Raw genomic sequence first — 24,907 nt, 5'->3', positions numbered from 1 at the left:
AAACATGGTCTAATTTTTTTTTCCACTTCACCAAGGGAGAAATTAGGTCCGAATTTGAATTGAGGGACTTAAACCTGACTTGGGGCAAAATTTTCCATGAAAGATTAATTAGATGCTGGAAAGCATTAGAGACACATCCAAGTTGGTATGATGGAAAGAGTGGTCGATTTGGAGTCGGGAAACTTGGAAATGAATCTTAGGTTTTTTTTTTTTTGTGGGGGGTGACCTTGAGCAAGTCCTTGCTCAAATTCAGCTTTCTATTTTGAAAAATGCAGCTGGCTGCTTAGGGAAGATAACATCCAGCAGGGCGCCTGGCCCAGAAAAGTAGTAGGTGATCCTGCCTAATCAATGCCAATTATGAACAGGCATCTGCAAGCTCTGTGCACGGCCCGTCCTTCACTGCCACCAGAGGCTACAGTTCCAATAATGAAAATCTGCCTGGAGAAAAACCACAACTCGTAAAAAAAAAAAAATCCAGCAACCCTGAGCAGCTCTCCCAGCGGTCCTGGCCTGCGCCGCCCGCCCTAGCTGGCTGGGGGTGGGTAGCGCCGTTCTTTCGGGCACCCGGGCATCCGCGGAGGGCCGGAGCGCGCCGGGCTGGTGTCTTGGCAACCCCGGAATGCGCCTCCGCGCGGGAAGCCGGCGGCCCCGCTGCGCTCTTGCCCTCCTCTCGGGTTCCTTGCCCGCCCGGCGCCCGGCAGTTCCTCCGCCGGTTGGTGGCGTTCATCTCGCCGCGTTCTCGGTGGAAGCCCTGGAGGTGGAAAGGGAAGGAGCACCTGCCGCGGGCGGGGGCAGTAAGTTTGGGCGGGGGAAAGAACCCACGGGAACTCCGGAGACGCCCCGACCGAGAAAAGCCCGGGGAGAGGGAAGCTCTGATTAAGATGGCAACCCTGCCCTCTGGACTTTCCAATCAATGGCTTGTAGACTTTCTCTTTGCTTTGATTGATGCCTCTCTTACAAAGGTCTTTTCTTGGTCTCCGGGTTGGTTTTGATACTTAAAATCAACACACGCATAGATGAGTCCATGTCCCCTGGAAACGGTCCATGGAACTGCTCTCTCCCCTCCATCTGCAGAGAGCCCTGCAGCAGAGAGCTGGAGAAGGTTCAAGAGAAAGGAGACTCTGACCTGACCACGGTGGAGAGGAGATACAGTTGAGTTGAAGAAGTCAGGAGGGCTGCGTGTGGATTTGGTCGCCAGATCCACGTATACCAAAGCCGGGAAGTTTAAATCACTTAAAATTTAAAGGGAGGCCAGTTTGTGGGCATATAAAAAGGATTCCTTGAATAGTAGCCTATGCCTGTGTTGACCCAAGATTTTTTTTTTTTTTTAAGCAGTTTATTGAGTGATAGTAGAAAGCTCCCGGAGAGGGAGGGACCCAAGAGAGTTGCCACTTAACACAAAATCTGATGAGGCAGATAGTAGGTCAAAGCAGAGGTTCTCACAAATTACCTCCTTCAATCCCGTAACAGCCCCAGAGGTATATTACTAATGAGCAGGAGGAGTTAGAACCGTCAATTGTCCAATGTGGCTAGGTCAGCAAGGAGAAAAAGGCTTTGGGCTTCTAACTTTAAGCTCCAGACTTTTCCACAGTTTCCAGGTTGAGCTCAGGTAATGGAACTGCTGTTTCAAAGGTGTTTAAACATGTTTAAGGGGGTACTGGAAGAGCACGGGACCCGGAGATCCCCAAAGATCCGTGACTTCCTTTTCTGCTCTGTAGATGTGTCCACTCAGAAGACCACATCTGAGCTCAGCCTAATGTGGAGTCCATGGGTTTCGGGAAGGAAGGGGCTCCACGAACCAGTTGAAAATGAATGCAAAACTGGGGGTGGATATGCGTTTTTCCAGCAAGGAGGGCCCATTGCTTTCATGACTTCTCAGGGGAGTCTACGATTCAAAAAAGGGTTAAAAACCACTGTCCTACACCCTTAGGTTGTTTGTTGAGCTGATAAGCAGGGGTGAGAAACTTGAGTGTTTTAAAAGGTATCCACGTTAAGCTAACTTGGCTTGATGTATTATTTTCTGCCCCAGACCATGCTATTGTGTAAATGAGCTGTGATTGGCAAGTGTGTGAAAGCGCCTTGGTTATGTAGAGTGTTATTCCTGCCTAAAGACATGGAAATAATTAGCGTGAATTCCGCAGATGGTACCAAAGAAACAGACTTTCTTCACTCCGCATTTCCCCCTGAATTCCTTTCTAGTTGCCAGAACCTTCTCTCAGTCCTTTCCATTGCGTCATCTTATATTATAGCGTTTCAGCAAACTTGTTGAGAGTCTCCTGTCCTACGGCTGGCTGGACATTGAGTTTGAATACCAATTATTATGCAAAGTGATGACCTTTCCAAGAAGGATGTGCCTTAGCTTTTCTGTATCCCGGCAGCCTCATGAGCTGGACAGAGGTGGGCCAGGTGTGGGTGGCTGGGCTGGAGAGGTAATTGACTTGCTAGAAGTAACTGGAGGTTACTTTACACAATGGGAACATCACTGTCAGAACCGAAGGGGTCAGACTTGCAACTGCAGCTCTCCTTCTACTTGAGGAGATGTGGAGTGGCAGCCAGAGGCCGTGGTTAAGTGTCTCCAGGTTGTATTTGAGGCTGAGTGACTTCTAGGAAGATCCTGTAGTCAGGGGATTTGGAGGATGTGCCCTCTGCCTGTTTAGCTGAGAGACCGCTCTTCCTACCCTTGCTTGTCAGACAAGCCTTCCCTGTCACAGCAGCCACCTTCTGGACAGTTGCCAACACAAAACTTAAGCAAACAAGGAAATATGCTAAATTTGGAGACAGCAATTTCACTGCTTGCGGCTCAGGGTTATGTAATATATTTAAATTTTGCCCCTAAAATTGAAAAACCAAAACAAAACAAACCGAGGAACTTGTGATGCCATCCCTAGCAACCAATTCTTGCTTTGGTGCACTCTCAAGTCCTCTAGTGGCAAATATACAATTAGAATTGCTTACATGCTATGAAAAGGCAACCCCTGGGGCGCCCGGGTGGCTCAGTAGGTTAAGCATCCGACTCTTGACTCTCGACTCCTGGAATCGAGCCCCACTTCCGGCTCTGGGCTGGGTGTGGGGCCTGCTTAACATGCTTGAGATTCTCTCTCTCCCTCTGCCCCCCACCCCCAGCATGCACTCTCTCCCTCCCTCCCTCTCTCTAAAATAAATAAGTAAATTTTAAAAAAAGGCAACCACTGTTAAAACTGTTAAAACCTATGGGCAAAACTTATTATAAGTAAATGCTCTAATAAATAACTCAGAACTTACATATGAGTATGAACCTAGAAGATATCTCTACTCTTGCTCTTATTTCTTCTCGACATGTGTAGATCCTTTCTGCATCCTTATAGATAAATTTCATATCTTTTTCATAGATATGTTTCTAGAAGTAGAACCCCCGGATCAAAAGTGCACTTCTCACAGGCTTTGGAGGATGCATATGGCCAAAGTGCTTTTTAGTAAGATGGAGACGTTTCCACCAGCAATGTACAAGAATGCCATTCCTCCAAGCTGTGCCAACCTTGGGTATTTGCAAACTCATAGCAAATACTGGTATCTCATTTTAAATTCAGCTCTTTGATTACTAGGAAGGATGGATTTTTTTCCAAGGGTGTATCAGCTATTTGTGCGTGTGTGTGTTTTAATGAGTTACCTAATCATGTCCTTTGCCCATTTTTTTTTTTCTCTTTGGGTATTTTCATCTTATAAATTTATAAAAACTCATAATTTGTCATGACTATTAATGCTTTTTCTTATTGTGTATGCTATGAACTTTCCTCCAGCTTATAGTTTGCTATGGAAGTTTTAAATGTATATGTATTCAAATCTATGCATCTTTTCCTTTATTTTGCCTATATTTGATATCTTTCTTAGAAATAACTTCCCCGAGCTAAGATTATATAAACATTCAATGATCACTTTTTCAGGTACATCCTTTATTTTAAGTTTTATATTCAAATCTATAATTCATCTGGAATTTATCTGGGGATTAATTAATTAATTTTATTTTCATGCAAATGGTTAATCGTTTCAGCAATTTTTTTTAATTTTTTAAAATGTTTTATTTATTTATTCATGAGAATCAGAGAGAGAGAGAGGCAGAGGCAGAGGGAGAAGCAGACTCCCCGCTGAGCAGGGAGCCCGATGCGGGGGACTCCATCCCAGGACCCTGGGATCATGACCTGAGCCGAAGGCAGACGCTTAACCATCTGAGCCACCCAGGCGCCCCTCAGCAATATCTTTGAGTAATCCATTCTTTCCTCATGGACATGAAATGCCTCTATTATATAAAATTTTATTCTATCTACATTTTCTATTTTGTTCTCTTGATTTATCTGTTAGGGTTAGTGTCAGTATCATTTTGATTATTGTAACATCAAGTTACATTTTATAAATTATACTCTATAGCTCTGTAACCTTGAATAAGTAATTGGACATTTTCGACAATTTCTTTATTTGTAAAATTATTTCTATTTTATTTGCAATTATGGTATTTCATTGCTAATACTGTTTACTTTTCTTAAAGATTGGTTTTTCTTGAACTTTGTTTATCTACATTACTCATTTTTTCCATGAAGCCATAGTTCTAATAATCTTTATTTCATTCATTTCTGTTTTTATTTTATGATATCCTTTTTTTTAAAGATTTATTTATTTATTTTGAGAGAGTGAGAATGAGAGAGAGAGAGAGAGAGCACATGAGAGGGGGGAGGGCCGGAGGGAGAAGCAGGTTCCCCGCCGAGGAGGGAGCCCGATGCAGGACTTGATCCCAGGACTCCAGGATCATGACCTGAGCCGAAGGCAGTCACTTAACCAACTGAGCCACCCAGGTGCCCCATATGATATCCTTTTTTTATTGTTTTGGGGGGTTTATTCTTTTTTTCCTTATTTCTTGTATTGCAAGTTTAGCTCATTAATTTTGGAATCCCTGTTTTTTTGTTTGTTTTTAAAAATTTACCTATTTGTTTTAGAGAGAGAGAGGGTGAGAGAGAGAGAACACCAGCGGCAGGGATAGAGGGAGAGGGAGAGAGACTCTCAAGCAGACTTCATGCTGAACATGGAGCCCGATGGGGGGCTCGATCTTATGACCCTGAGATCATGACCTGAGCCAAAACCAAGAGTCAGATGTTTAACTGACTGCGGTACCCAGGCACCCCGGGAATTTTTTTTTTTTTAACACTATAACCTGTCAGATGGACATTTTTCAGAGTTTGCATCTCGGAGGTTGGATTGGTCTTCCTAGTGCAGGGGGCCCAGCAGCAGGTGTGAAGTAGTTGTTAGAAACTTTGCTAAATGAGTGCTGAATAATGCAGAAGGTGTGTCTGTGTCTTGGAAGAACATTCCAGAGGCAGTTGAGGAGCACTCATTTAAGAAGTGCTGCATCACCCATGTGCTTGTTGCACAGATGTCAATTTAGGTGGAAAATGTGGACATCAGTGATTGAATTGAAAAGTGACTCAGTAATCAGATTTTTGAATGCAAGATTTAAGAAAGGCTTAACCAATTTGTTTGCTTATATTTTCCTTCTTTAAACATGCGCATGAATGGTATGTGCTTAAAATCTACATCTAAGTAAGTCTGAAAGAGTGCTTCAATAAATATATAATCAAGACTCTAAGTGGTAAAGCATCCTGTCATAGTTTTGTTCTTTGTGGTACATAAAATACTAATGTTATTACAATTGCTGGTGCCTCATATTCAGTGAAATACAGGCTATACAGTAAATGCATTTCAGGCTCTAGTTTCTACTTACTGCTTTACTTTGGATAACGACAAGTTTTGATTTATAGTATTTAAGTTATTGACCATTAAGCACCTCATGATTTCCAATGCGGTGTCCTCGTTTATATGAAATATTTAGAAGTGTGGTTTGAGTTTCCAAGCTTATGGATGTTTTTGGCTGTCTTTTTATTATTGATTTCTAATTGTATTGCATTGTGGTCGGAGAGTGTGGTCTATGTTACATTTGTTGACACGACTTTTATGGCTTGTAGGTTGATGGTTACTCCTTTGGCTGTTGGGAACCTGTACTCTCTCCTTCATAGCTCCGTGTCTTTCTCAGCTCCTCCCCTGTGCTCCACTCCACCCAGCTAGCTACTCACACCTCAAGCAACCAATCGACCCTACCTTTACCTGGGGCTGCTCTAGGTGCCCTGGCATATTCCAGAACTGCTCTTCTCATGCTTGGCCGGCTCTGAGAATCACCTGAGGTGCTTCTTAACCATACTGACACCCAGGTCTTCCCCTGCAGGTCTGGGTCAGAGCCCTGGGATCTTGAGTGTTGAACCAAGTGCCCTAAGGTGATCCTTGTGATTGAGCAAATTCGAGAAACTCTGGGCAGTTCGGCATCAGGAAGTGGGATGGTATAGAATGCAGTGGTGGAGCTAGACTTGAAGAGGAGGAATATCACTGCGGAATGTGAGCCTAATTGCTGCAGGGGATGGAATTCAAATTGCGGGTTCCCCGGCCTCACTTAGAGAGATTCCAATTCAGTATCTGTGATGGAATTTAAGAATCTGTATTTTTAACAGGGTTCTCAGGTAATTCTGACGCAGACAGTCCTTATGCCATACCCTGAAAAACCCAAAAATGGGGATCCTGGGAGGGGAGGGAATTGTACTCAAGAGTCCCAGAAGTCTGACTCCTATTTTTTGTAATTTTCTTGTAACTAGGGGTTACATTGTGTCTATTGAGCTTCCATGCACTTTAAAGTTATGCATAAAGAAATGCAATATCCATTCCTCTGACTTTTTTTTTTTTTTAAGTGACTGGGCAGGCACACAGCTCTGTAGAATGATGAGAGAACATGAATCAGTAATTCTATAGCAGAGTGAAGATAATGGTTATGATTCTGTATCTGAGAGCCCCGGCTTTCAGGACTCCCTTACTTGGGGAGTTTGGGGAGTTATAATTCTTTTTCACTTATTTGCTCAAATATTTGTTGAGCATCTACTTTGTGTCAGGCACTTTTCTGGGTGCTGCGAAGATGAATAAGAAATAATAACAAATCTGGTGGGGAAGACGTGTATATAAATTAATGACAACGCTCCAGTGTGAGGGGAATCCATGGAAGTTTCTGATGGCAGGTCTTTGGATTACTCCTCAGTCTTTCCATGAATAAATCCTTTGGAAGATTGTCTTGAGGTGCTCAATACAATGTACAGATCTATAGCTTGATTCAGATGTTCTCTCTTTCACTTAATTCCAAGTAGGTTAAACTCTGGAGGGTCAAGTAGTCTAGCATATGGTTAGGATTTTTGACTTTAGTGTCACAAGAGCTGCTATCAAATCTGGACCCAGGTGTTTATTTTCTGTGTGATCTTAGGCAAGTTGCTTAACCATCTGTGCCTTAGTTCCCTCATCAGTAAAATGGAAGGATAAGCAATACTTACGTCTGTGGGTGTTATGGGAATTAAGTGGGATAATGTGTGTAAAATGTTAACATAATCCACAGTACACAATACATGCTCAATAAATGTTAGTTTTAAAAAAAGTAATTTATATAATCCAGGGAACAAGACGGAGGGGTAGGTATTTCATTTCATTATGAAATCCAATGGTGATGTGTTGTTACAGGTACTAAACACAGTGATTTTCCGGAATCTAAGGGATGCTTTGCTAACACAACATCCTCAGGCAGAAAGGTCAGCCCCTCATCTTCTGTTGAAACATGTCTTAGTGTGAGTGAGCCTCCAGGCCTCTGCAAAGTGTCTCTTCACCTAGAGTAAGTAAGGGTTCAATAAAGACCATAACTATCGGGGTAAATTCTGACCAGGAAGCCAACATTCTGAGAGGTAGCATGACGTGTTTGGCAAGAGCATGGATTCTGGAGCCAGGCTGTCTAGGTTCAAACCCCAGCTCTGCCAAGTTCATCTCTGTGAACTTGGGAAAATTACTTTACCTTCCTGGGCCTCAGTTTTCTCATCTGTAAAATGGAGATAATACTTCATAGCATTGTTTTGAGGTTTAAATGAGTTAATACATGGAAAGAGATTGGAAGACTCCATGACACACAATATGTGTTGTAGGCATGCCTGTTATTATGAAGTTCAAAAGCAAGCAAAACCAAGCTATATTTTTTGGAATACATACTTAGGTGGTAAATCTTAAAGAAAAGCAAAGCCATGGTTACCGTGAGAGTTAGAGTCAGGATAGTGGTTAATTCTCGGGGATGGGGACACACAAATGGTTTCTGGAGAGCAGTGGGTTGGGGGAAGAGTGGGAGGGGAGGGCTGGCTTTATAATTATTTGTAAAACTGTATTTGTTGTGAGTGCTTTTCTCTGTTTAGATTTCTTTACAGTAAAAAGTTTTGGAAGCCTTTTTCTTTAATGGCTTTTGTTATAAGGAAATTAAGTACACTGTAGAAATTTTCAAAGTATAAAAACAATATTAAAAATAAAAATCATGGTAATTCCACATCTTAGAGAATCAATATTAACGTATTTTTTAAAGCTTTATTTTTAAGTAATCTCTACGCTCTACGTGGGGCTTAAACTCACAACCCCAAGGTCAAGAGTCACACATTCTACAGATTGAGCCAGCCAGGCGCCCCTTAATGTTAACATTTTGATGTTATTTTTTTTTATGTGCATAAGAAAAAAATCTTCACCCTTATAAAGTGTGCAATTCAATGATTTTTAGTGTATTTACTAAACCATCACCACGATCAATTTTAGAACATTTTCATCACCTCCAAAGAGAAGCCCATCCTTTTGAGCAGTCACTCCTGCCATGTCCCCTACCCGCCCCCCCCCACCGCCCCAGCCCTAGACAACCATGGATGTACTTCCTATCTCTATAGACTTGCCTAGTCTGGACATTTCATATAAATGGAATATGTAGTCTTTGGTGTCTGGCTTCTTTCATTCAGTGTTACGTTTTCAAGTTTCATCTATTTGCAACATGTATCAGTACATCATTCCTTTTTTTAAAAAAATTGGGGTGAATTATACATAACATAACATTTGCCATTTTATCCGTTTTTTACCCATTGGCATTAATTACCTTTCAACCATCACTGCTATTTTTTTAAGGATTTTATTTATTTATTTGACACAGAGAGAGAGAGAGGGAGAGAGCGAGCACAAGCAGGGGGAGCGGCAGAGGGAGAGAGAGAAGAAAGCTCCCCGCTGAGCAAGGAGCCCGATGTGGGGCTCAGTCCCAGGACCCCAATATCATGACCTGAGCCAAAGGCAGACGCTTAACAACTGAGCCACCCAGACGCCCCCATCATTGCTACTTTTTAAAACATTTTCATCAGTCCAAACAGAAGTGCTATACCCATTAAGCAATAATTCCCCATTCTCCCCTCTCCCCAGACCCTGGTACTCTCATCTGCCCTAATCTACTAACCTGATCTACTTTCTGTCTCTCTGAACTTACATATTAAGATATTTCATATAAATGAGGTCATACAATATTTGTCCTTTTGTGTTTGGCTTATTTCACTTAACACAATATTTCAAGTTTCATTCATGTTGTAGCATATATCAGAACTCCATTCCTTTTTATGATTAAATAATATTCCATTGTATGTCAATGTCATCTTTTGCTTATCCATTCATCGGTCAGTGAACATTTGGGTGGTTTCCACTGTGTGGCCAATGTGAGTAATGCTGCAAAGAATATTTGTTTACAAGTATCTGAGTCTCTGTTTTCAATTCTTTGGGGGTATATGGCTAGGAGTGGAATTGCTGGGTTATATGGTAATTCTATATTTAACTTTTTGAGGAACTACCACAATGTTTTTAAGGATGCATCTTTTGACTCTGTGTCAGTCCCCTCAAATTGTGAGCTAATAAATAATATGTCATGGACATATTTATGGAGGGGCAGGCCTAGTTGTCATAAGGGAGGGTAATTCTAGTGTAAAATATGTAAAATCAGGTTCTAACTACTAATTTAAGCACATGGGTGAATCTAATCCTTCAGCTTCCTTTCCAGCCTGGCTGCAGATTTGGGTCTGAAATCCTCCTCCGCACATTCTGATCACTCCTCTGAAACCTCATTGCCTGACGTCCCAAAGCATAAATATCCTGAGGAGTTCAGCCTGCTTAAATTGCAGACAAGTGAGTGCGTCATAGCCCCTCCCCTGCGTGTGTCCATGCCCAGGGCTTTCCAGAAGTCTGCTGTAGGGTTAGGCACTGTTCATTGGAGACTCAGGAAGTGCCAGGTGTTGGACACGCTTCATCTCTAAGTCTCACAGTGACTCTGCTGAGGAGCTGTCTTTATATGTTTTCCAAAACTAAAATGGCTTTATATAAAAACCATAAAAGTACCATAGTAAAGTATTAAAATAATAAGGGAATATTTAGAGTATAGAAACCCCTTCCCCAGTGTTTTCCAGCAGTATCCCCATTATGCCCTGTATCCATGAGGAATTTTGAAGCATGTATATGCATGTATGTATGTACTTAGGTATATATGGTTTGTAGGGTATATACAACCATATTTGCACTCGTGGAAAATAGGAGACAAACTGTTTTCACTCAAGGCAAATAGATCATGGACCTCTTTCTGTGTCATACATGTAAATCTAGGTGGCTAAAATAGACCTACCCATTTTACACAGAAGGCAACTGAGGCTTGGAGAGACTTAGTCACTCATACGAGAACACCCAGCTAGGAAGTACCGTGGTGGGATTGGAATCCGAACATGCCGGTCTCCAGAGCCTGTGTGCTTTCTTGGCCACCACGGAGCCCAAGGGCTTCTCATGCAACATTAGCACTGTTAGGGGATCTCTCATTGTTTAACATCACGGTTTATAGGAAAAGTATTGAATGAGGAAACAAAGACACGGACAGATCCAGTAACCTGCCTGAGGTCCCGCAGTGGCCTTTGTCATTTGCCCAGGGTTGCATGGAGACATTTTCCGGTGTCATTCTAGCTGTTGCTGCCGACACCTGCCAACACCGCGGGTCATCCGGCTAAGATGCTATGGTTGGCCTGGCCCTTCCCTGGCTGATGGGCATTCTCTTTTTCCTACCCACTTATCTGAGTGAAGGTTGGATTGTAGGTGCTTGTAAAAGTGTCTCTGAGCTTCCCATTCCATACATTACTTCCAACCGTAAAATTGGCTTTATTTTTGGACGAGAGGATAAAAAGGGAAAAAAAAGAAGCTTCTTAGATACCTTTCTCCTCACTTCCTTTCCTTTCAGGCCTAGCTCCCCAGAGGTTAGCATTGGCCCAGTTGTAGAACCAAGGGATTATACACGTTGATAAAGTACAGGCCAGTCAGAGAATGCCTGGGACAATTTTTCTGTGATTTAATTGCATTATGGGAGGCTGGAAGCGATGCTGATGGAAGGATTTCTGATGTCTTGCAGAAGATGGGCAGCGTCCCGAATGGACATTTTACCCGAGATTTATTAGCAATATCCACACCTACCATGTTGGAAAGCAGTGTTTCTTTAACGGGGTCTTCCTCGGCAACAGGAGGTCTCTGTCAGAGAGAATGGTGGACAAGTGCTTTGGGAGGAAGAAATATGGTAATATTTTTCTCCTGGACCTTGACTGTGCCATGCCTAAAAATACTCCCTGAGTTATGGTTCTGCAGGCCCAACACTCCATGGCTGGCATCTGCCCTCTGGGGTTACCATGTCACTCTAGCGCAGCCAGGAAGATGGGAAGGTGAAGGGGATGGTTGGCAGACTGCACTTTCTGGCAAAGAACTTACAACATATGCTGATCCACATTTTTGTTTTTCTCTGAATTTTCATAAAATGCTAATGTGACATTTAAGTCCTCAGATAAGTTCTCTCAGATACTTATTAATAGAAACCTTCATTCAAGTCTGCAGAAAATAATTTATGTTTCAGTTAGATGCTGCCCATCATATGTATTTAAATTGTACATTATAGTCTTCAAAAGGAAAATATTCCCATAAACCCTAGCCTGAAGTGCATGCTGTTATTTCATAGCTTATTTAATTAAAGGTAATTGAGATGAGTGTGTATATATATATATATATATATACTCATATATATGTGTGTGTGTGTGTGTGTGTATATATATATATATATATATATATATATTTGCTACATAGTGAGTTCTCTGTCCCAACCTACCCATAATAGGTTTATGCTGGGGACCATCAAGCCAGGGATCATAGGAGAATAAATTGGTGCTTCACCTGATGCATTGTGGAGGGGGCTGGCTTCCCGAGGATCAGACTAGATGACACATTTTAGCAGACCCCAGAAATAAATGCCAGCCTTCAGAGAGTATCAGAGATAAGGCGAGTATCAGATACCAGTGTGGTTTGTAGTCGGTGACCCAGGACCCAAAGCCTTCCACCAAAGCCCTGATATGTGAGCCTGTTGTGCACACCCTGACTTGTCACTCCCAACAGAGATGGGTAGAATAGGAAAGATTTATTTAAATATAAAACAACTGAGAAAAATCAGGAAGGGACTAAGTTTAGCTATATAGTACTTAGGAATGCTCTCGGCCCTAGTGGGACAAAAACCAAACTGTCAGAGGCTTAAATCATAAGATATTATATGCTTTTAAAAAAAGATTTTATTTATTCATTTGAGAGAAAGACAGAGAGACAGAGCACAAGCAGGGGGAGAGGCAGAGGGAGAGGGAGAAGCAGACTCCCTGCTGAGCAGGGAGCCCAATGTGGGACTCGAGATGCAGGACCCCGAGATCATGACCTGAGCTGAAGGCAGATGCTTAACCATCTGAGCCATCCAGGCACCCCAGATATTATATGCTATTTTTTAAAAATAAAAGATTTATTATATATTTAACGAGAAGCTTTGAAATCTAGGTGGCCTATATGGACTGGTTGCCCAGTGATGTCATCAAAGAGAGGCTCATTTTGTCTTTCTGTGCTGCTATTCTTAGACTGTGTTGGATTCTTGTCTTCACACTTGTCATCTTATGGTCACAAGAGAACTGTTGCAGTTCCAAGCATTGCATCTATATTTCAAAACATGAAAAAGAGGACTCTCTCTTGTTGCCTTTCCCTTTTAGAACGAAGGGAAAATTTTCTCATATGGTCCTTAGGACCTGTGTCTCACTGCCTAGAACTGGGCCAGCTGCAAGTATTTATCAACAATAAATGGGGTTATCATGATGAACTCAAATCCTCACCCTAACCTGTCACTTCCCTCCTAACTCAAGGTAAACATTATCCTGAATTTTGTGTATTATTATTTCCCTTCCATCCTTCCTTCCATCCTTCCTTCCTTCCTTCCATCCTTCCTTCCATCCTTCCTTCCTTCCTTCCTTCCTTGCTTCCCTTTATGGTCTTTATACATACTGAAAAATGCAAAGGTACACTTATGAAATATTTACTGAATATATAGAATAAAGTATCACAATCACTTGCATGCTTCTTACTCCATTTAAGAAAGGGAGTATTGTCTTTATATTTGAAGTTTCTGAGAGGCCCCTTCCTGAATACATCTTTCCTCCCCCAACTCCGCTAAGAACCCCTATTCTACCTTTATTACAAAGAAAAACTTTTTATTGGGGACATTTTCAAACATGTGCCAAAATAGAGAGAAGAGCATAATATACCTAGCTTCAACAATTATCAACATGTGGCTTATCTTCGTTCATTTTTACCCCTTTCTCCCAGGGATTATTTTAAAGCAAGTTCCAGGCATCAGATAATTGCGTATGTATTTTTCAGTGTGTACCTCTAATAGATAAGGATTATTTTTATTAATATGATTGCAATACCATTTTCATATCTTAAAAAAACAATAATTCCTTAATGTCACCAAGTATTCAGTCAGTGTTCAAATATTCAATTACCTCACAAATGACAAAATTTAAAAATATTTATAGTTTGAATCAGGATCCACATAAGGTCCACACTTAGCAATTAGTTAAAATGTCTCTCAAGTTTTTCTCTCTCTTTTTTTAATTTTTTTTATTTTTATTTATTTATTTATTTATTTTTAAAGATTTTATTTATTTATTTGACAGAGAGAGACAGTGAGAGCGGGAACACAAGCAGGGGGAGTGGGAGAGGGAGAAGCAGGCTTCCCGCTGAGCAGGGAGCCCGATGTGGGACTCGATCCCAGGACCCTGGGATCATGACCTGAGCCGAAGGCAGACGCTTAACGACTGAGCCACCCAGGCGCCCTCTCTTTTTTTTAAAGAATTTATTTATTTATTTATTAGAGAGAGAGAGAGAACACAAGTGGGGGGGAGGAGCAGAGGGAGAAGCAGCCTCCCCGCTGAGCGCAGAGCCCAACTGATGACCCATCCCAGGACCCCGGAATCATGACCTGAGCTGAAGGCAGACGCCCAATGGACTGAGCCACCCAGGCATCCCTCAAGTCTCTTTTTAATAGAGGTCCTCCCCCTCTTTTTTCTTACAATTTATTTTGTATAGAAACTAGGTCATGGGCACCTGGGTGGCTCAGTTGGTTGGGCATCAGGTCAGGTCATGGTTCAGCTCAGGTCATGATCTTAGGGTCCTGGGATCTAGTCCTACATTGGGCTACCGGTTCAGTGGAGAGCCTGCTTCTCCCTCACCCTCTGCTGCTCCCCCTGTGTGTGCTCTCTCACTCACTCACTCTCTCTCTCAAATAATTAAAATATATATATTTTTAAAATTTTATTTATTTTTGAGAGAGAGAGAATGACAGAGAGAGAATGAGAGGGGTGAGGGTCAGAGGGGGAAGCAGACTCCCTGCTAAGCAGGGAGCCCAATGCAGGACTCAATTCCAGAACTCCAGGATCATGACCTGAGCCAAAGGCAGTCGCTTAACCAACTGAGCCACCCAGGCGCCCTCTCTCAAATAATTAAATAAAATCTTAAAAAAAAAAAAGAAACTAGGTCGTGTATCCTGTAGAGTTTGCCACAGTCAGGATTTTGCTGATTATACCCCTTGGTACCATTTAACAGGTTTCTCTGTCCTATGTATTTCTTGTAAACTGATAGTTGGACCTATAGACTTGATTCGTTTTAGTATGATTACTTCTTAGGTGATGTGCAATGACTTCTTTAAACCCTGAATACGATGGTCTTTTTCCATTTTTTTCTCTTCCTCAATCTCTTGTGGCACTTGATACTGTTAAGCTTGACACGGGGCATTTCTTCTTTTGTGACATTCTCTTCTCTCTTGTTATTTCTTGGATAAGATGGAGAGGCAGCATCATGACTGCCAGTCAGCTTCCATTATGAACTGAAATTCAACACCTTTATTATAGAAAAAAAACAATCAAAATATTTCTCATTAATGGTTGACTCTAACACATTAGCTATGATCAGGCCATTGGTGGAGTTCCTGAAAGGCCTAATTTGTTGTCATAGAAGGAAGAACAAAATGTTGTCTGTGGTTATAGGTTGTAGTGAAATTGACCTGAAAATATAACTTTTCTCTTCTGTAGCTCTTCCTCATTAGCTAATTTCCTTCTGAGATCCAGTCAGAGAGAAGGACCCAATTACGGTTGCTTCTTAAGCTTTATAGGGCACAGGGATTCAAAGTATACCAATGCTCAGATTTTAAGCAGACTTCTTGCATATCCTTTGCAGATACCTTTGATTCACCGTTCACTTTAAACCAAAACATCCCCTCTGAACCTAAGCTATTCTTATTTCCTGGGGTGGGGTAATCATGACATTTTCTGGAAAATCGCCCAAACACAGCGTTTCTCAAGGACACTTTTCATCTTCTCAAGGCAAGAAAATCACAAACATAATAATAATATGTACCTCATAATAAAACATGAAATTTTTTGTTTCCATTGGCATATTGATAGAGCCTATCTTTGGATTACCTTCAGTCCTTTTATGATCTTGTTTTTAAATATCTTTCACAGATATTGATCCTAGGAATGGAATACCAAAGTTAACTCCAGGAGATAATCCATATATGTACCCAGAACAGAGTAAAGACTTCCACAAAGCAGGATCAACTCTCCCACCAGTGAATTTCTCCATGTAAGTGTATGTGAATAGTAGGGTTAGTTTGTTAATTTTAAAGGAATTGTATCTCTCTGTACTATATATGTTATATTTCATAAGGAGTAGATTCCAACAAAACATGGTTGCTGACAATTCCTAAAAAAGTTAATCTCTAGGGATGCCTGGATGGCTCAGTTGGTTAAGCGTCTGCCTTCCACTCAGGTTATGCTCCCAGGGTCCTGGGATCGAGTCCCATGTCGGGCACCCTGCTCAGGGGAGCCTGCTTCTCCCTCTGCCTGCCGCTCCCCATGCTTATACTCTCTCTCTGACAAATAAATAAAATCTTTTAAAAAAACGTTCATCTCTAGTTCCTTAGTGTCCACACACATGCGTGTGTGTAACTGAAATTATATACAGGATCTTGACTACAAAAAGGAGGTTGTTAATTTTGTCCCAATTGTTGTTACCACAAATCTGAAGACTTTTCAGTTTCATACTGAATCAGGTTATTGGTGACTACTGTTTGGATTGATGTATACTTGGAACTAAACTTAGACCAAAGTGGTTGAGGAGAAAGGGAGGTTCATTAAGTTAAAAGAAAAATAGTTGGTATATTACATTAATATTTTAAAAAATTAATCATGTTTGGTTTAATGATGTTTAGTGAAAATTATAATAAGAATTATGACCTTTACAGTTGTGAAGCCCCTAGGTGGCCATTAAAACCAGAAAATAAGACATTTTCTTGAATATGATGATGTATTGATCTCTCTGCTGTAGAAGCCCTACCAATCATACGGTTGTCTGGTCTGTTTTTCAGAGTGCCTTATGAAAAGAAATATGATACTTTTATTCCACTTGAGCCTCTTCCACAAATTCCTACGTGAGTTCTCTTACCATGTTTTTATATTATCCGATCTTTATGAAGTTATCGGTTATTTACAGGTTTCTCCTATGGAGGAGCTCATAGACACCCAACACAGAGAGACCTTTGGTATCCCAGCAGGTGGGGCAGTGTGTATGGAGGGTTTTTGGCGAGACACTTGGAGGGCAAGTACTGTGGAGTCTGGCAGCTGGGTCGCCCACATCTTCAGCCGATAAGATGGACAGCCCGCCAGAGGCCCTGTGTTGTGCTAGGTATGCACTGTGGGGGGTTTATATGGAGCAAAAAGACAGGGTCCCCGATTTCCAAAACCCAAGAGTTGTTGGAAAAGAAAGACCCATGCTTAAATGAGTGCAACCAGGGAGGATGGTTAGAGCTTGAAGAGGCAGAGAAAAAGCCATTGGAATGCTTGAGGGAAGTATCATCCCTCTGATCTCATATTTTAAGTTCAGCTCCATTCTGAACCTCATTTATTTGCCCAAGTAGGATTTAGACCTAGAAAATGATATGTGTCAGTATAAAAAATTCCACTTTCCAGGGATGCCCGGGTGGTTCAGTGGGTTAGATGACAGACTCTTGATTTTGGCTTGGGTGATGATCTCGGGGTCCTGGGATTGAGCCTGTGTCAGGCTCCCTGCTCAGTGGGAGTCTGCTTGTCTTCCTCTACTCCTCCCTTTGCCCCTCCCCTGCTCTTGTGTGTGTGCTTTCTCTCTCTCTCAAATAAATAAATAAATCTTAAAATAATTTCACTTTTTAAAAAAATTTATTTATTTATTTGAGAGATGGAGAGAGCATGAGTCGGGGGGTAGGGGCAGAGGGAGAGGGAGAAGCAGACTCCCCACTAAGCAGGGAGCCTGGTGCAGGGCTCAATCTGAGGACCCCGAGATCATGACCCAAGCTGAAGGCAGACATTTAACTGACTGAGCCACCCAGGTGCCCTCCAAAATTTCACTTTCTAATACAAAACAGTCTCACATAAGTATGGCTAGAGTGGGCAAGTGACCCACTGTCTGACCCACCAGAGTCCAGCTGGGAGACCAAACCCTGGAGCTCAGTGGAAATAAAAGCCTTTTATTCCAAACTTGGGGGCTTTAATACCTGCATGATACTGCATTAATACTTGAGGCACATAATTGGGGCCTCTATGTCTGTACTGTATATTTTTTGTAAACACTCTTCTAGAATATTTAAAATAAAAGTAATTGCCAGGGCACAAAATAAGTCTTTATACATTTAAGAAGACTGAAATCATATCAAGTATCTTTTGTGACCACGATGGTGGGAAAATAGAAATCAATTACAAGAGGAAAGCTGGAAGATTCACAAATAAAATGAAGACTAAACATGTTCCTGAGCAAACAATGGGTCAAAGAAGAAGTAAAAAGAAGAATAAAAAATACTTTCAGACAAATGAAAATGGAAACACAACATACCAAAACTTACAGTATGCAGCAAAAGCAGGTTTAAAAGAGAAGTTCATAGTAATAAATGCCTATGTTAAGAAAAAAGAAAGATATCAAATGAACAACCTAACTTTACACCTCAAGGAACTAGAAAAAGAACAAACTAAACCCAAAGCTGATAGAAGGAAAGAAATAACAAAAACCAGAGGGGAAATAAATGAAATAGAGACTAAAAACACGATAGAAAAAAAATCGATGAAAGTAAGAGCTTTTAAAATTTTTTTTATTTATTTACTAATTTTAATGATTTTATTTATTTGAGAGAGAGAGAGAGTGCTTGCATGAGCAGGGGGGAGGGTCAGAGGGAGAGGGAGAAGCAGACTCCCTGCTGAGAAGGGAGCCCGATGCTGGGCTCAATCCCAGGACCCTGGGATCCCGACCTGAGCCAAAGGCAGACACTTAACCGACTGAGCCACCCAGGTGCCCCAGCCCCTCTATTTTTTTTTTTTTTAAGTAATCACTATGCCTAATGTGGGGCTTGAACTCATGACCCCTAGATCAAGAGTTGCACTCTCTATTGACTGAGCCTGCCAGGTGCCCCTCTTTTTCTATTTTTGAATGGGATGTTTAATTCATTTTTTAAATTCTTTAATTTTTCTTAATATCCATAGTGAAGGTTATGAAAGTGCCTCTGTCCACTGCTTTGCTTATATGTTGTAAATTTTGATGTGTAGATACATATACACATATGTATAGATATATATATATATTTTTTTTTTTTTTTGGAGAGGGAGAGATGGGGGGGCAGAGGGCGAGGAAATCTTAAGCAGACTTCATGCCCAGCGCAGAGCCCAACTCAGGGCTTGACAGATTTGATTTCACAACCCTGAGATCATGACCTGAGCCAAAATTAAGAGTTGGACACTTAACTGACTGAGCTACCCAGGCACCCCAGATTATCCTTATTTTTTAAAGAATTCTGCAGTTTGTGTTGGTCTCTTCCTTTCGGCTAAAGAATTGCTTAATAGATTTAAAATTTCCGAGTGAAAGAGGTTTTTGATTTTTATTTTGTAATTCAGTTTTACTTTTATCACCTAATGACCAGAAAATATTGTTTTTATTATTTTTATTTTATGGAACTTACCAACTTTTCATTGTGACCTAATACATGCTCAATTTGGGGACTGTCTCTACATACCTTTGAAGGTGTATCTACTTCATCAGGATGCAAAGTTAGGTACATACCCAGAAGATTTACCTTTTTGGGTTTTTTTAAAGATTTTATTTATTTATTTATTGCAAACGAGAGAGAGGGAGAGTGTGTAAGTGGGAACGAGAGGGAGAGGGAAAGAGAATCTGAAGCAGACTCTGCACTGAGGGCAGAGCCCAATGCGGGTCTTGATCTCATGACTGGGAGATCATGACCTGACCTAAAACCAAGAGTTGGATGCTTAATCGACCCAGCCACCCAGGCACTCCAGATTTATCTTTTTGATTAAAATTGTTCATTTGGCCTAGCTTGGACTGCAAATGGGTCTGTTAATGTATTTCTATCTTTATTGCTAACTGTAGCCATTAACATTATAAAAATATCTTCTTTTTAGACAAACCAAAACCAGACTCTGTAGAGAACAAACTGGTGGTTACCAGAGGGGAGGTGGGTGGGGGGAGATGGAGTGAAACAGGTGATGGGGATTAAGGCGTGCACCTGTCATGATGAGCACTGAGTAATGTATAGAATTGTTGAATTACTATATTGTACACCTGAAACAAATATAACACTGTAAGTTAACTGCACTGGAATTAAAATTTTGAAAAATCTTCTTTTTCTCATTTAATGCTTTTTGTCCTGTATTATACATTGCCAGATATTAAGATTATAACTCTTACTTTGTTTTGTTTGCATTTGACTAATATACCTTTACCCATTCTTTTGTTTTTAGACTTTCAAATCACTTTGTTTTAGGTCTGTCTTTTACACACAGAGTTGGATTTTGCTTTTGTGAGCCAACCTGAAAATTGTTTTCTTTTTTTGAAAATTGTTTTCTTTAATAGCTGAATGAAGGGGCGCCTGGGTGGCTCAGTCAGTTAAGCATCCGAGACTCTCGATTTCGGCTCAGGCCATGATCTCGGGGTTGTGAGATAGAGCTCCGCGCTAACTGGGGAGTCTGCTTGAAATTCTCTCTCCCTCTCCCTCTGCCCCTCCCCCCACTCACGTGCGCACACATGCGCGCTCTCTCTCTAAAATAAAAAAAAAATAAATCTTTAAAAAAATAGGTGAATTAAGATCATTTGAATTAATGATTTGACAGATTTGATTTCAGTTCTATCATAATATTTTGTTACACTTATGTGTATTATATTATTTTTACCATGAGTCTGTTTTCTTTGATTGCTTCAACAAAAGTTGAAAAAAATGATTTCTTTTGATGTTAAGGAATCCTTGTGGTTTTGTTCTAGTGATTCTTTTTTATGCTAGTATCTTCTATATTGCCCAAATAACATCCTGCTGGTCTTATTTGGGCTTCTGCTATTGGTTTGTCAGCTTTACATGATACCCTTGACTCCCCCCTATTACCTATGTGGTAATCCCTTTTCCTTCCTGCAGGGACTTCCCCATCCCTAGCAGATTTATCAGGGCATTCTTCCCAATCATGGTGCATTTCTCCCTAAATGTATGAAAATTGTAGCCGCCAAAGAGGAAAAGATTCTTCATCTCTTTTCTCTGACTCATCCCAGGAGTCACACAATTCCTGGTACCTCTTGGAACATACACAGTATAGTCCAGCATCTCTGCAGACTTGGGAGGCTGCCGGGGGTCTGCATTAGCTGAGGCGACAGCAAAACTACAGAAGGCACACTCAGGTGGGATTCTGAAGAGGGCTTAATGAAAGGACTGTTTACAGATGAGTGAACAGGTCAAGGGAAATTATATGGAAGGGCGAAGCCCCCCTGATGTTCTCTCCAGTGGGCCGCTACTACCACTCCCAGGTCTGAACAGCAAGAAGAGTGATCTTGTTGCCCAGCTTGGTGGGAGATGGAGAAGGGCTGTCCAGAAGGGGTTGTGGCAGTAGAGTGCGGCTGTGGCCAGAACTGGGGTACCTCAGGAGATGAGCGGGGGTAGAAGAGCTATGTGAGAAATACCCCAACCTCTGCTTGCTTTCTGGTCTCCTGCTGGTGCCTCCAGTGTGTTAGGGGCACATGGTGGGGTCAAGGTGATGCAAGTTGCAGGGGTCAGCTCTCTGGGCAGAGAAGGGCAGAAAGATCTGGGTTTGGGGTAGAGGGGAATGCTGAACAACTAACATGGTGTTTTATTTCATCACTGGTCTCCTAAATTGGAGGCCTTCTTACTTTTGAGGATGCAGTACCATATCCCTTGAAGGTGTTTGTACATTTCACAGCAGACAAAATCAAACTCAGCTGTTGTTTTCTTTCCACAGCTTGCCTTTCTGGGTGAAGGAGAAGGCCAACAGGCTGCAGAATGAGATAAGAGAGGTTGAGGAGCTTGACAATTGGCAACCAGCATCCCCCTTGATGCACGGTTTACTCCTTCCTGGTGGGTTAAAGAACCTTCAAAGAATAGTATAAAAACTGGAGGCAAGCACAGAAAAGCAGGCTTTTGAGAGGCTTCGCAGTGGAGAGGAGAGAAGACAAAGCCTCTCCCAGAGTGGATGGTGTCCCTTGCCCCAACATGGTTCCTTGGGCCTATGTCACGGCCACGCATCGCTGGTTGAGTGTGTTGGTTGAGCACTGTTAGTCTTGTAACAACCTTTAACTCCGTGCCTTTATCCACAGGTTCTTTGGATTCTGCAAGACAATCCTGAACAGAAACAGGCCCACAGAGCATGTACTGACTGTAGTCTGGAGAGCCTCTTTCAATTGATTGCTTCTGTCAGTGTGACTGCTCTAAATCAAATGTTCGACTTTGATGACTAATCACTGTGCTTTGCTCTTTTTAACTTTATATTTTTGAAAAACTTTCAAACTTTACAGAAAAGTCGTGAGACTCATACAATGAACAAATACCTACGTATCCTTCACCCAGAATCTACAATTGTTAACATTTGTCAAACTTTGTGCATTCTTTCTCTCTCTTTCATTACCCTTATTATTTTGTGGAATTATTTGAGAATGAGTGGCCGACATCATAACCCGTTACTCCTACATACTATATACTTCAATATGTATCTCCTGAGATCAAGGATCTTCTCCAACAGTTGCAATACAAATACTGAATTGAGGGAACTTAACATTGATGCAATTCTGCTGGTAGATTGCCCACCTTCAGTTTTATTCAGTTAAATTTAGTTTTCGAAGGATGCTCTCAAATCAATGGTAAAATGCAGACACGGAGCTTTCATTAATTTGGTAAAATTGTTCTCATTAATACTATTTGAGATTTTCTCTACTATTCACTTGGTACATGTTGGAAAAATGTGAAGGCTAGATCTGCACAGGTAATTCATACCACTGTCCTGCAACTCCATTCCCCATTTCTGCAGGATTTGTCCACCCAGCCACGCAGGACTAAAGCTCAATGAGGCCCCAGTCTTGAGTCTTAAGGCCTTTCATCAATCAGGCAAGAAGCAAATATTTGGAGAAAAAATGGGAATAAGAGCCAACCGTATACAGTCAGGCTGTGACCCTCTGCAGTCAAGCCAGTGACTCAGCATCTTCGTAGCCAATCTGCTCTACTAAGGAGACCTCGCTGGTTGGCTGATGAGGGCTGCAGGTCTGGTCTCCCCAAACCTCAAAGTGGAAAGAGAGAACTGGGGCCCAGACTGACACTCAAAATGCCCAAGACACAGATATAGTTTCTTTCCCTGTCAAAGCATTGTTTCTAGACATAGCCAAAGTAAATGAAGCAGGTTTAGAACACAGTACATTCCTGGTCTCTTCATACGGGCCTTTGGACCAACTAGCAGAGAACATGATGGTCTATACCACCAGCAACTGTGTCTGACCGCTCCTTGGGTTGACATCAACATGCCTCTGTGCTGATTCTCTTGTCCTGGGACACGAAGCTCACCCCTAACAAAATCCAGAAAAGACAATAAAACCAAACAATTTAGGAAAGGAAAGAAAAAAGAGGTTGCCAACAGATTTTCTCAAATACATCCACTCCTGAAAAAAGTAATTTTTTGTGCTTCTATGAGTTAAAATATAAAAAAGTCAGTTGCGACCACCCGTGTGGATGCATAATGGAGAACACAATATAAATGCAAAAAGTGATTCTGCAGGAATTTCCAGATGGGATTATCTAAGTGGAACAGGAAAGCGCTCTCAGAGGGGACTCTGGTGTCTTGGAGGGAAGAAGTCCTACACAGTAAAGATATTAAGAAAAACAACCAAAGTACAGTTTCAGAAGATGTATAGCAGCCTCTAGATTTCAAAGAGGTCTATATAATTCCTACACGCGGCTCTAAACCAAAGTAGATAGGATTACAAAAGAAAACTATTGAATAATTGACCTCCTGGGGTTGTAGCGCTACATTCCATCTCCTGGAAATCCGGGCAATTTTCACTGGATTTGGGGCGCTCTGTGGGCACATCTCAGTGGCCAGGTCTTAGACCCCTTGGCGTTACCAACAGCCGGCAGGTGAGGAGTCCCACTGCTAACTTTGGGCAGGACATAAATGCATGTGCACGCATCTTTTGGGGAGACTAAGGCATAGAACGAATGGCCAAGTGGGAAAACTATGTGGGTGTCCTAGCTGTTCCAGTCCCCCTTTCTAGGCTCAAAAATGTTGGACCTTTTAAGGTGTGAAGTTCCCCTTCCTCTCACTTTAGGTCCTTGGTAAATAGCATGTGTGTGCAGGTGTGCATGTGGGTGTGTGCGTGTGTTCATTTCCTTAAATAACTGCAGCTCGAAGGCTTAATAGAAACAACCTGTACGTGACATTTCCAAGTAAAGGCACTGGAGTAACAACTTGTTGTTGTACACAAGGTATTCTAATTTCAGATCCTGGGAAAAATGAAAACTGGCTCCTGTGGCCTGGCGGGAATATTCTGTTTAGTGCTAGTGGCTCTGAAGTCCAAATAAGCTAAATGAAGACCATTCCCAGGCTGTTTCTATAGTCTCTGCACTCTCAGTTGTCAAAATGTTAAGATTTTAGAATGTTAAACTTTTACAATTCCACACACGATTTATGAATATTCTGTATAATTCCTTTCATTGTCTACATTTCCAGTATGAGGTATCCAGTTTGATTAGACTGTTTCCTTTTGCTCTTAGGCATTTGGCCCTCAAAAGCTGGGTGGATAAAAGCCTTATTTATAGGATTTGACTTGCCGGAGTATGTTAGAGCTGGAGCTCCTCTAGATTATGCCAGTGACTGAGAGGCTGGAAAATCAGGACAGAGTGATGCTTGACCTGAAACTGAGCAATGGGCTTGATGTGGGATGGTGCACCTCTTAGGGGGTCTACTGGCCAGGTTCCCAGTGGGCTCTGGGAAAGGACATGGGAGCCCATTTGGTGTCCTTCCAATGCTGGGGAACTCTATGAAAGATTATGGTGTGAGCTTACCGTGGGAATGAGGGGCCCTTACTGACCTGAGGAGCCAACACTGAGGCTCCCAAACCCGGATTTTGTAAGAAATACATATGTGAGAAGTAAACATTTCTTAAGGCGCATGGAGTGACCCAGCCTCATATCAAACGAGAAGCCAAATATCCCAAAGACTTGTCTTATGAGGAAATGTGTTGGTCTTCACCAAATAGGGGAACGAGGTGGGGGCAGTTTTCAGTGGTGATG

General features: G+C 41.7%; 1 protein-coding gene across 1 annotated transcript; it reads left to right on the top strand.

Moving 5' to 3' along the window:
* The first annotated feature begins 619 nt into the window (after positions 1-619).
* On the top strand, positions 620-24,070 carry SPATS1 (spermatogenesis associated serine rich 1). The gene is made up of 8 exons (XM_027604067.2): positions 620-794; positions 7,570-7,717; positions 9,938-10,062; positions 11,321-11,482; positions 15,783-15,903; positions 16,688-16,750; positions 21,594-21,709; positions 21,949-24,070. Exons 1-8 carry the CDS (start codon positions 620-622, stop codon positions 21,975-21,977), a joined length of 939 nt encoding a protein of 312 aa, XP_027459868.1. The 3' UTR covers positions 21,978-24,070.
* The last annotated feature ends 837 nt before the right edge of the window (positions 24,071-24,907 follow it).

The sequence above is a fragment of the Zalophus californianus genome, chromosome 7, assembly GCF_009762305.2.
Source record: "Zalophus californianus isolate mZalCal1 chromosome 7, mZalCal1.pri.v2, whole genome shotgun sequence".
Lineage (NCBI taxonomy): Eukaryota > Metazoa > Chordata > Mammalia > Carnivora > Otariidae > Zalophus > Zalophus californianus.
Note: the sequence above shows the minus strand (reverse complement) of the source record. Positions and strands in the feature narration are given on the sequence as shown.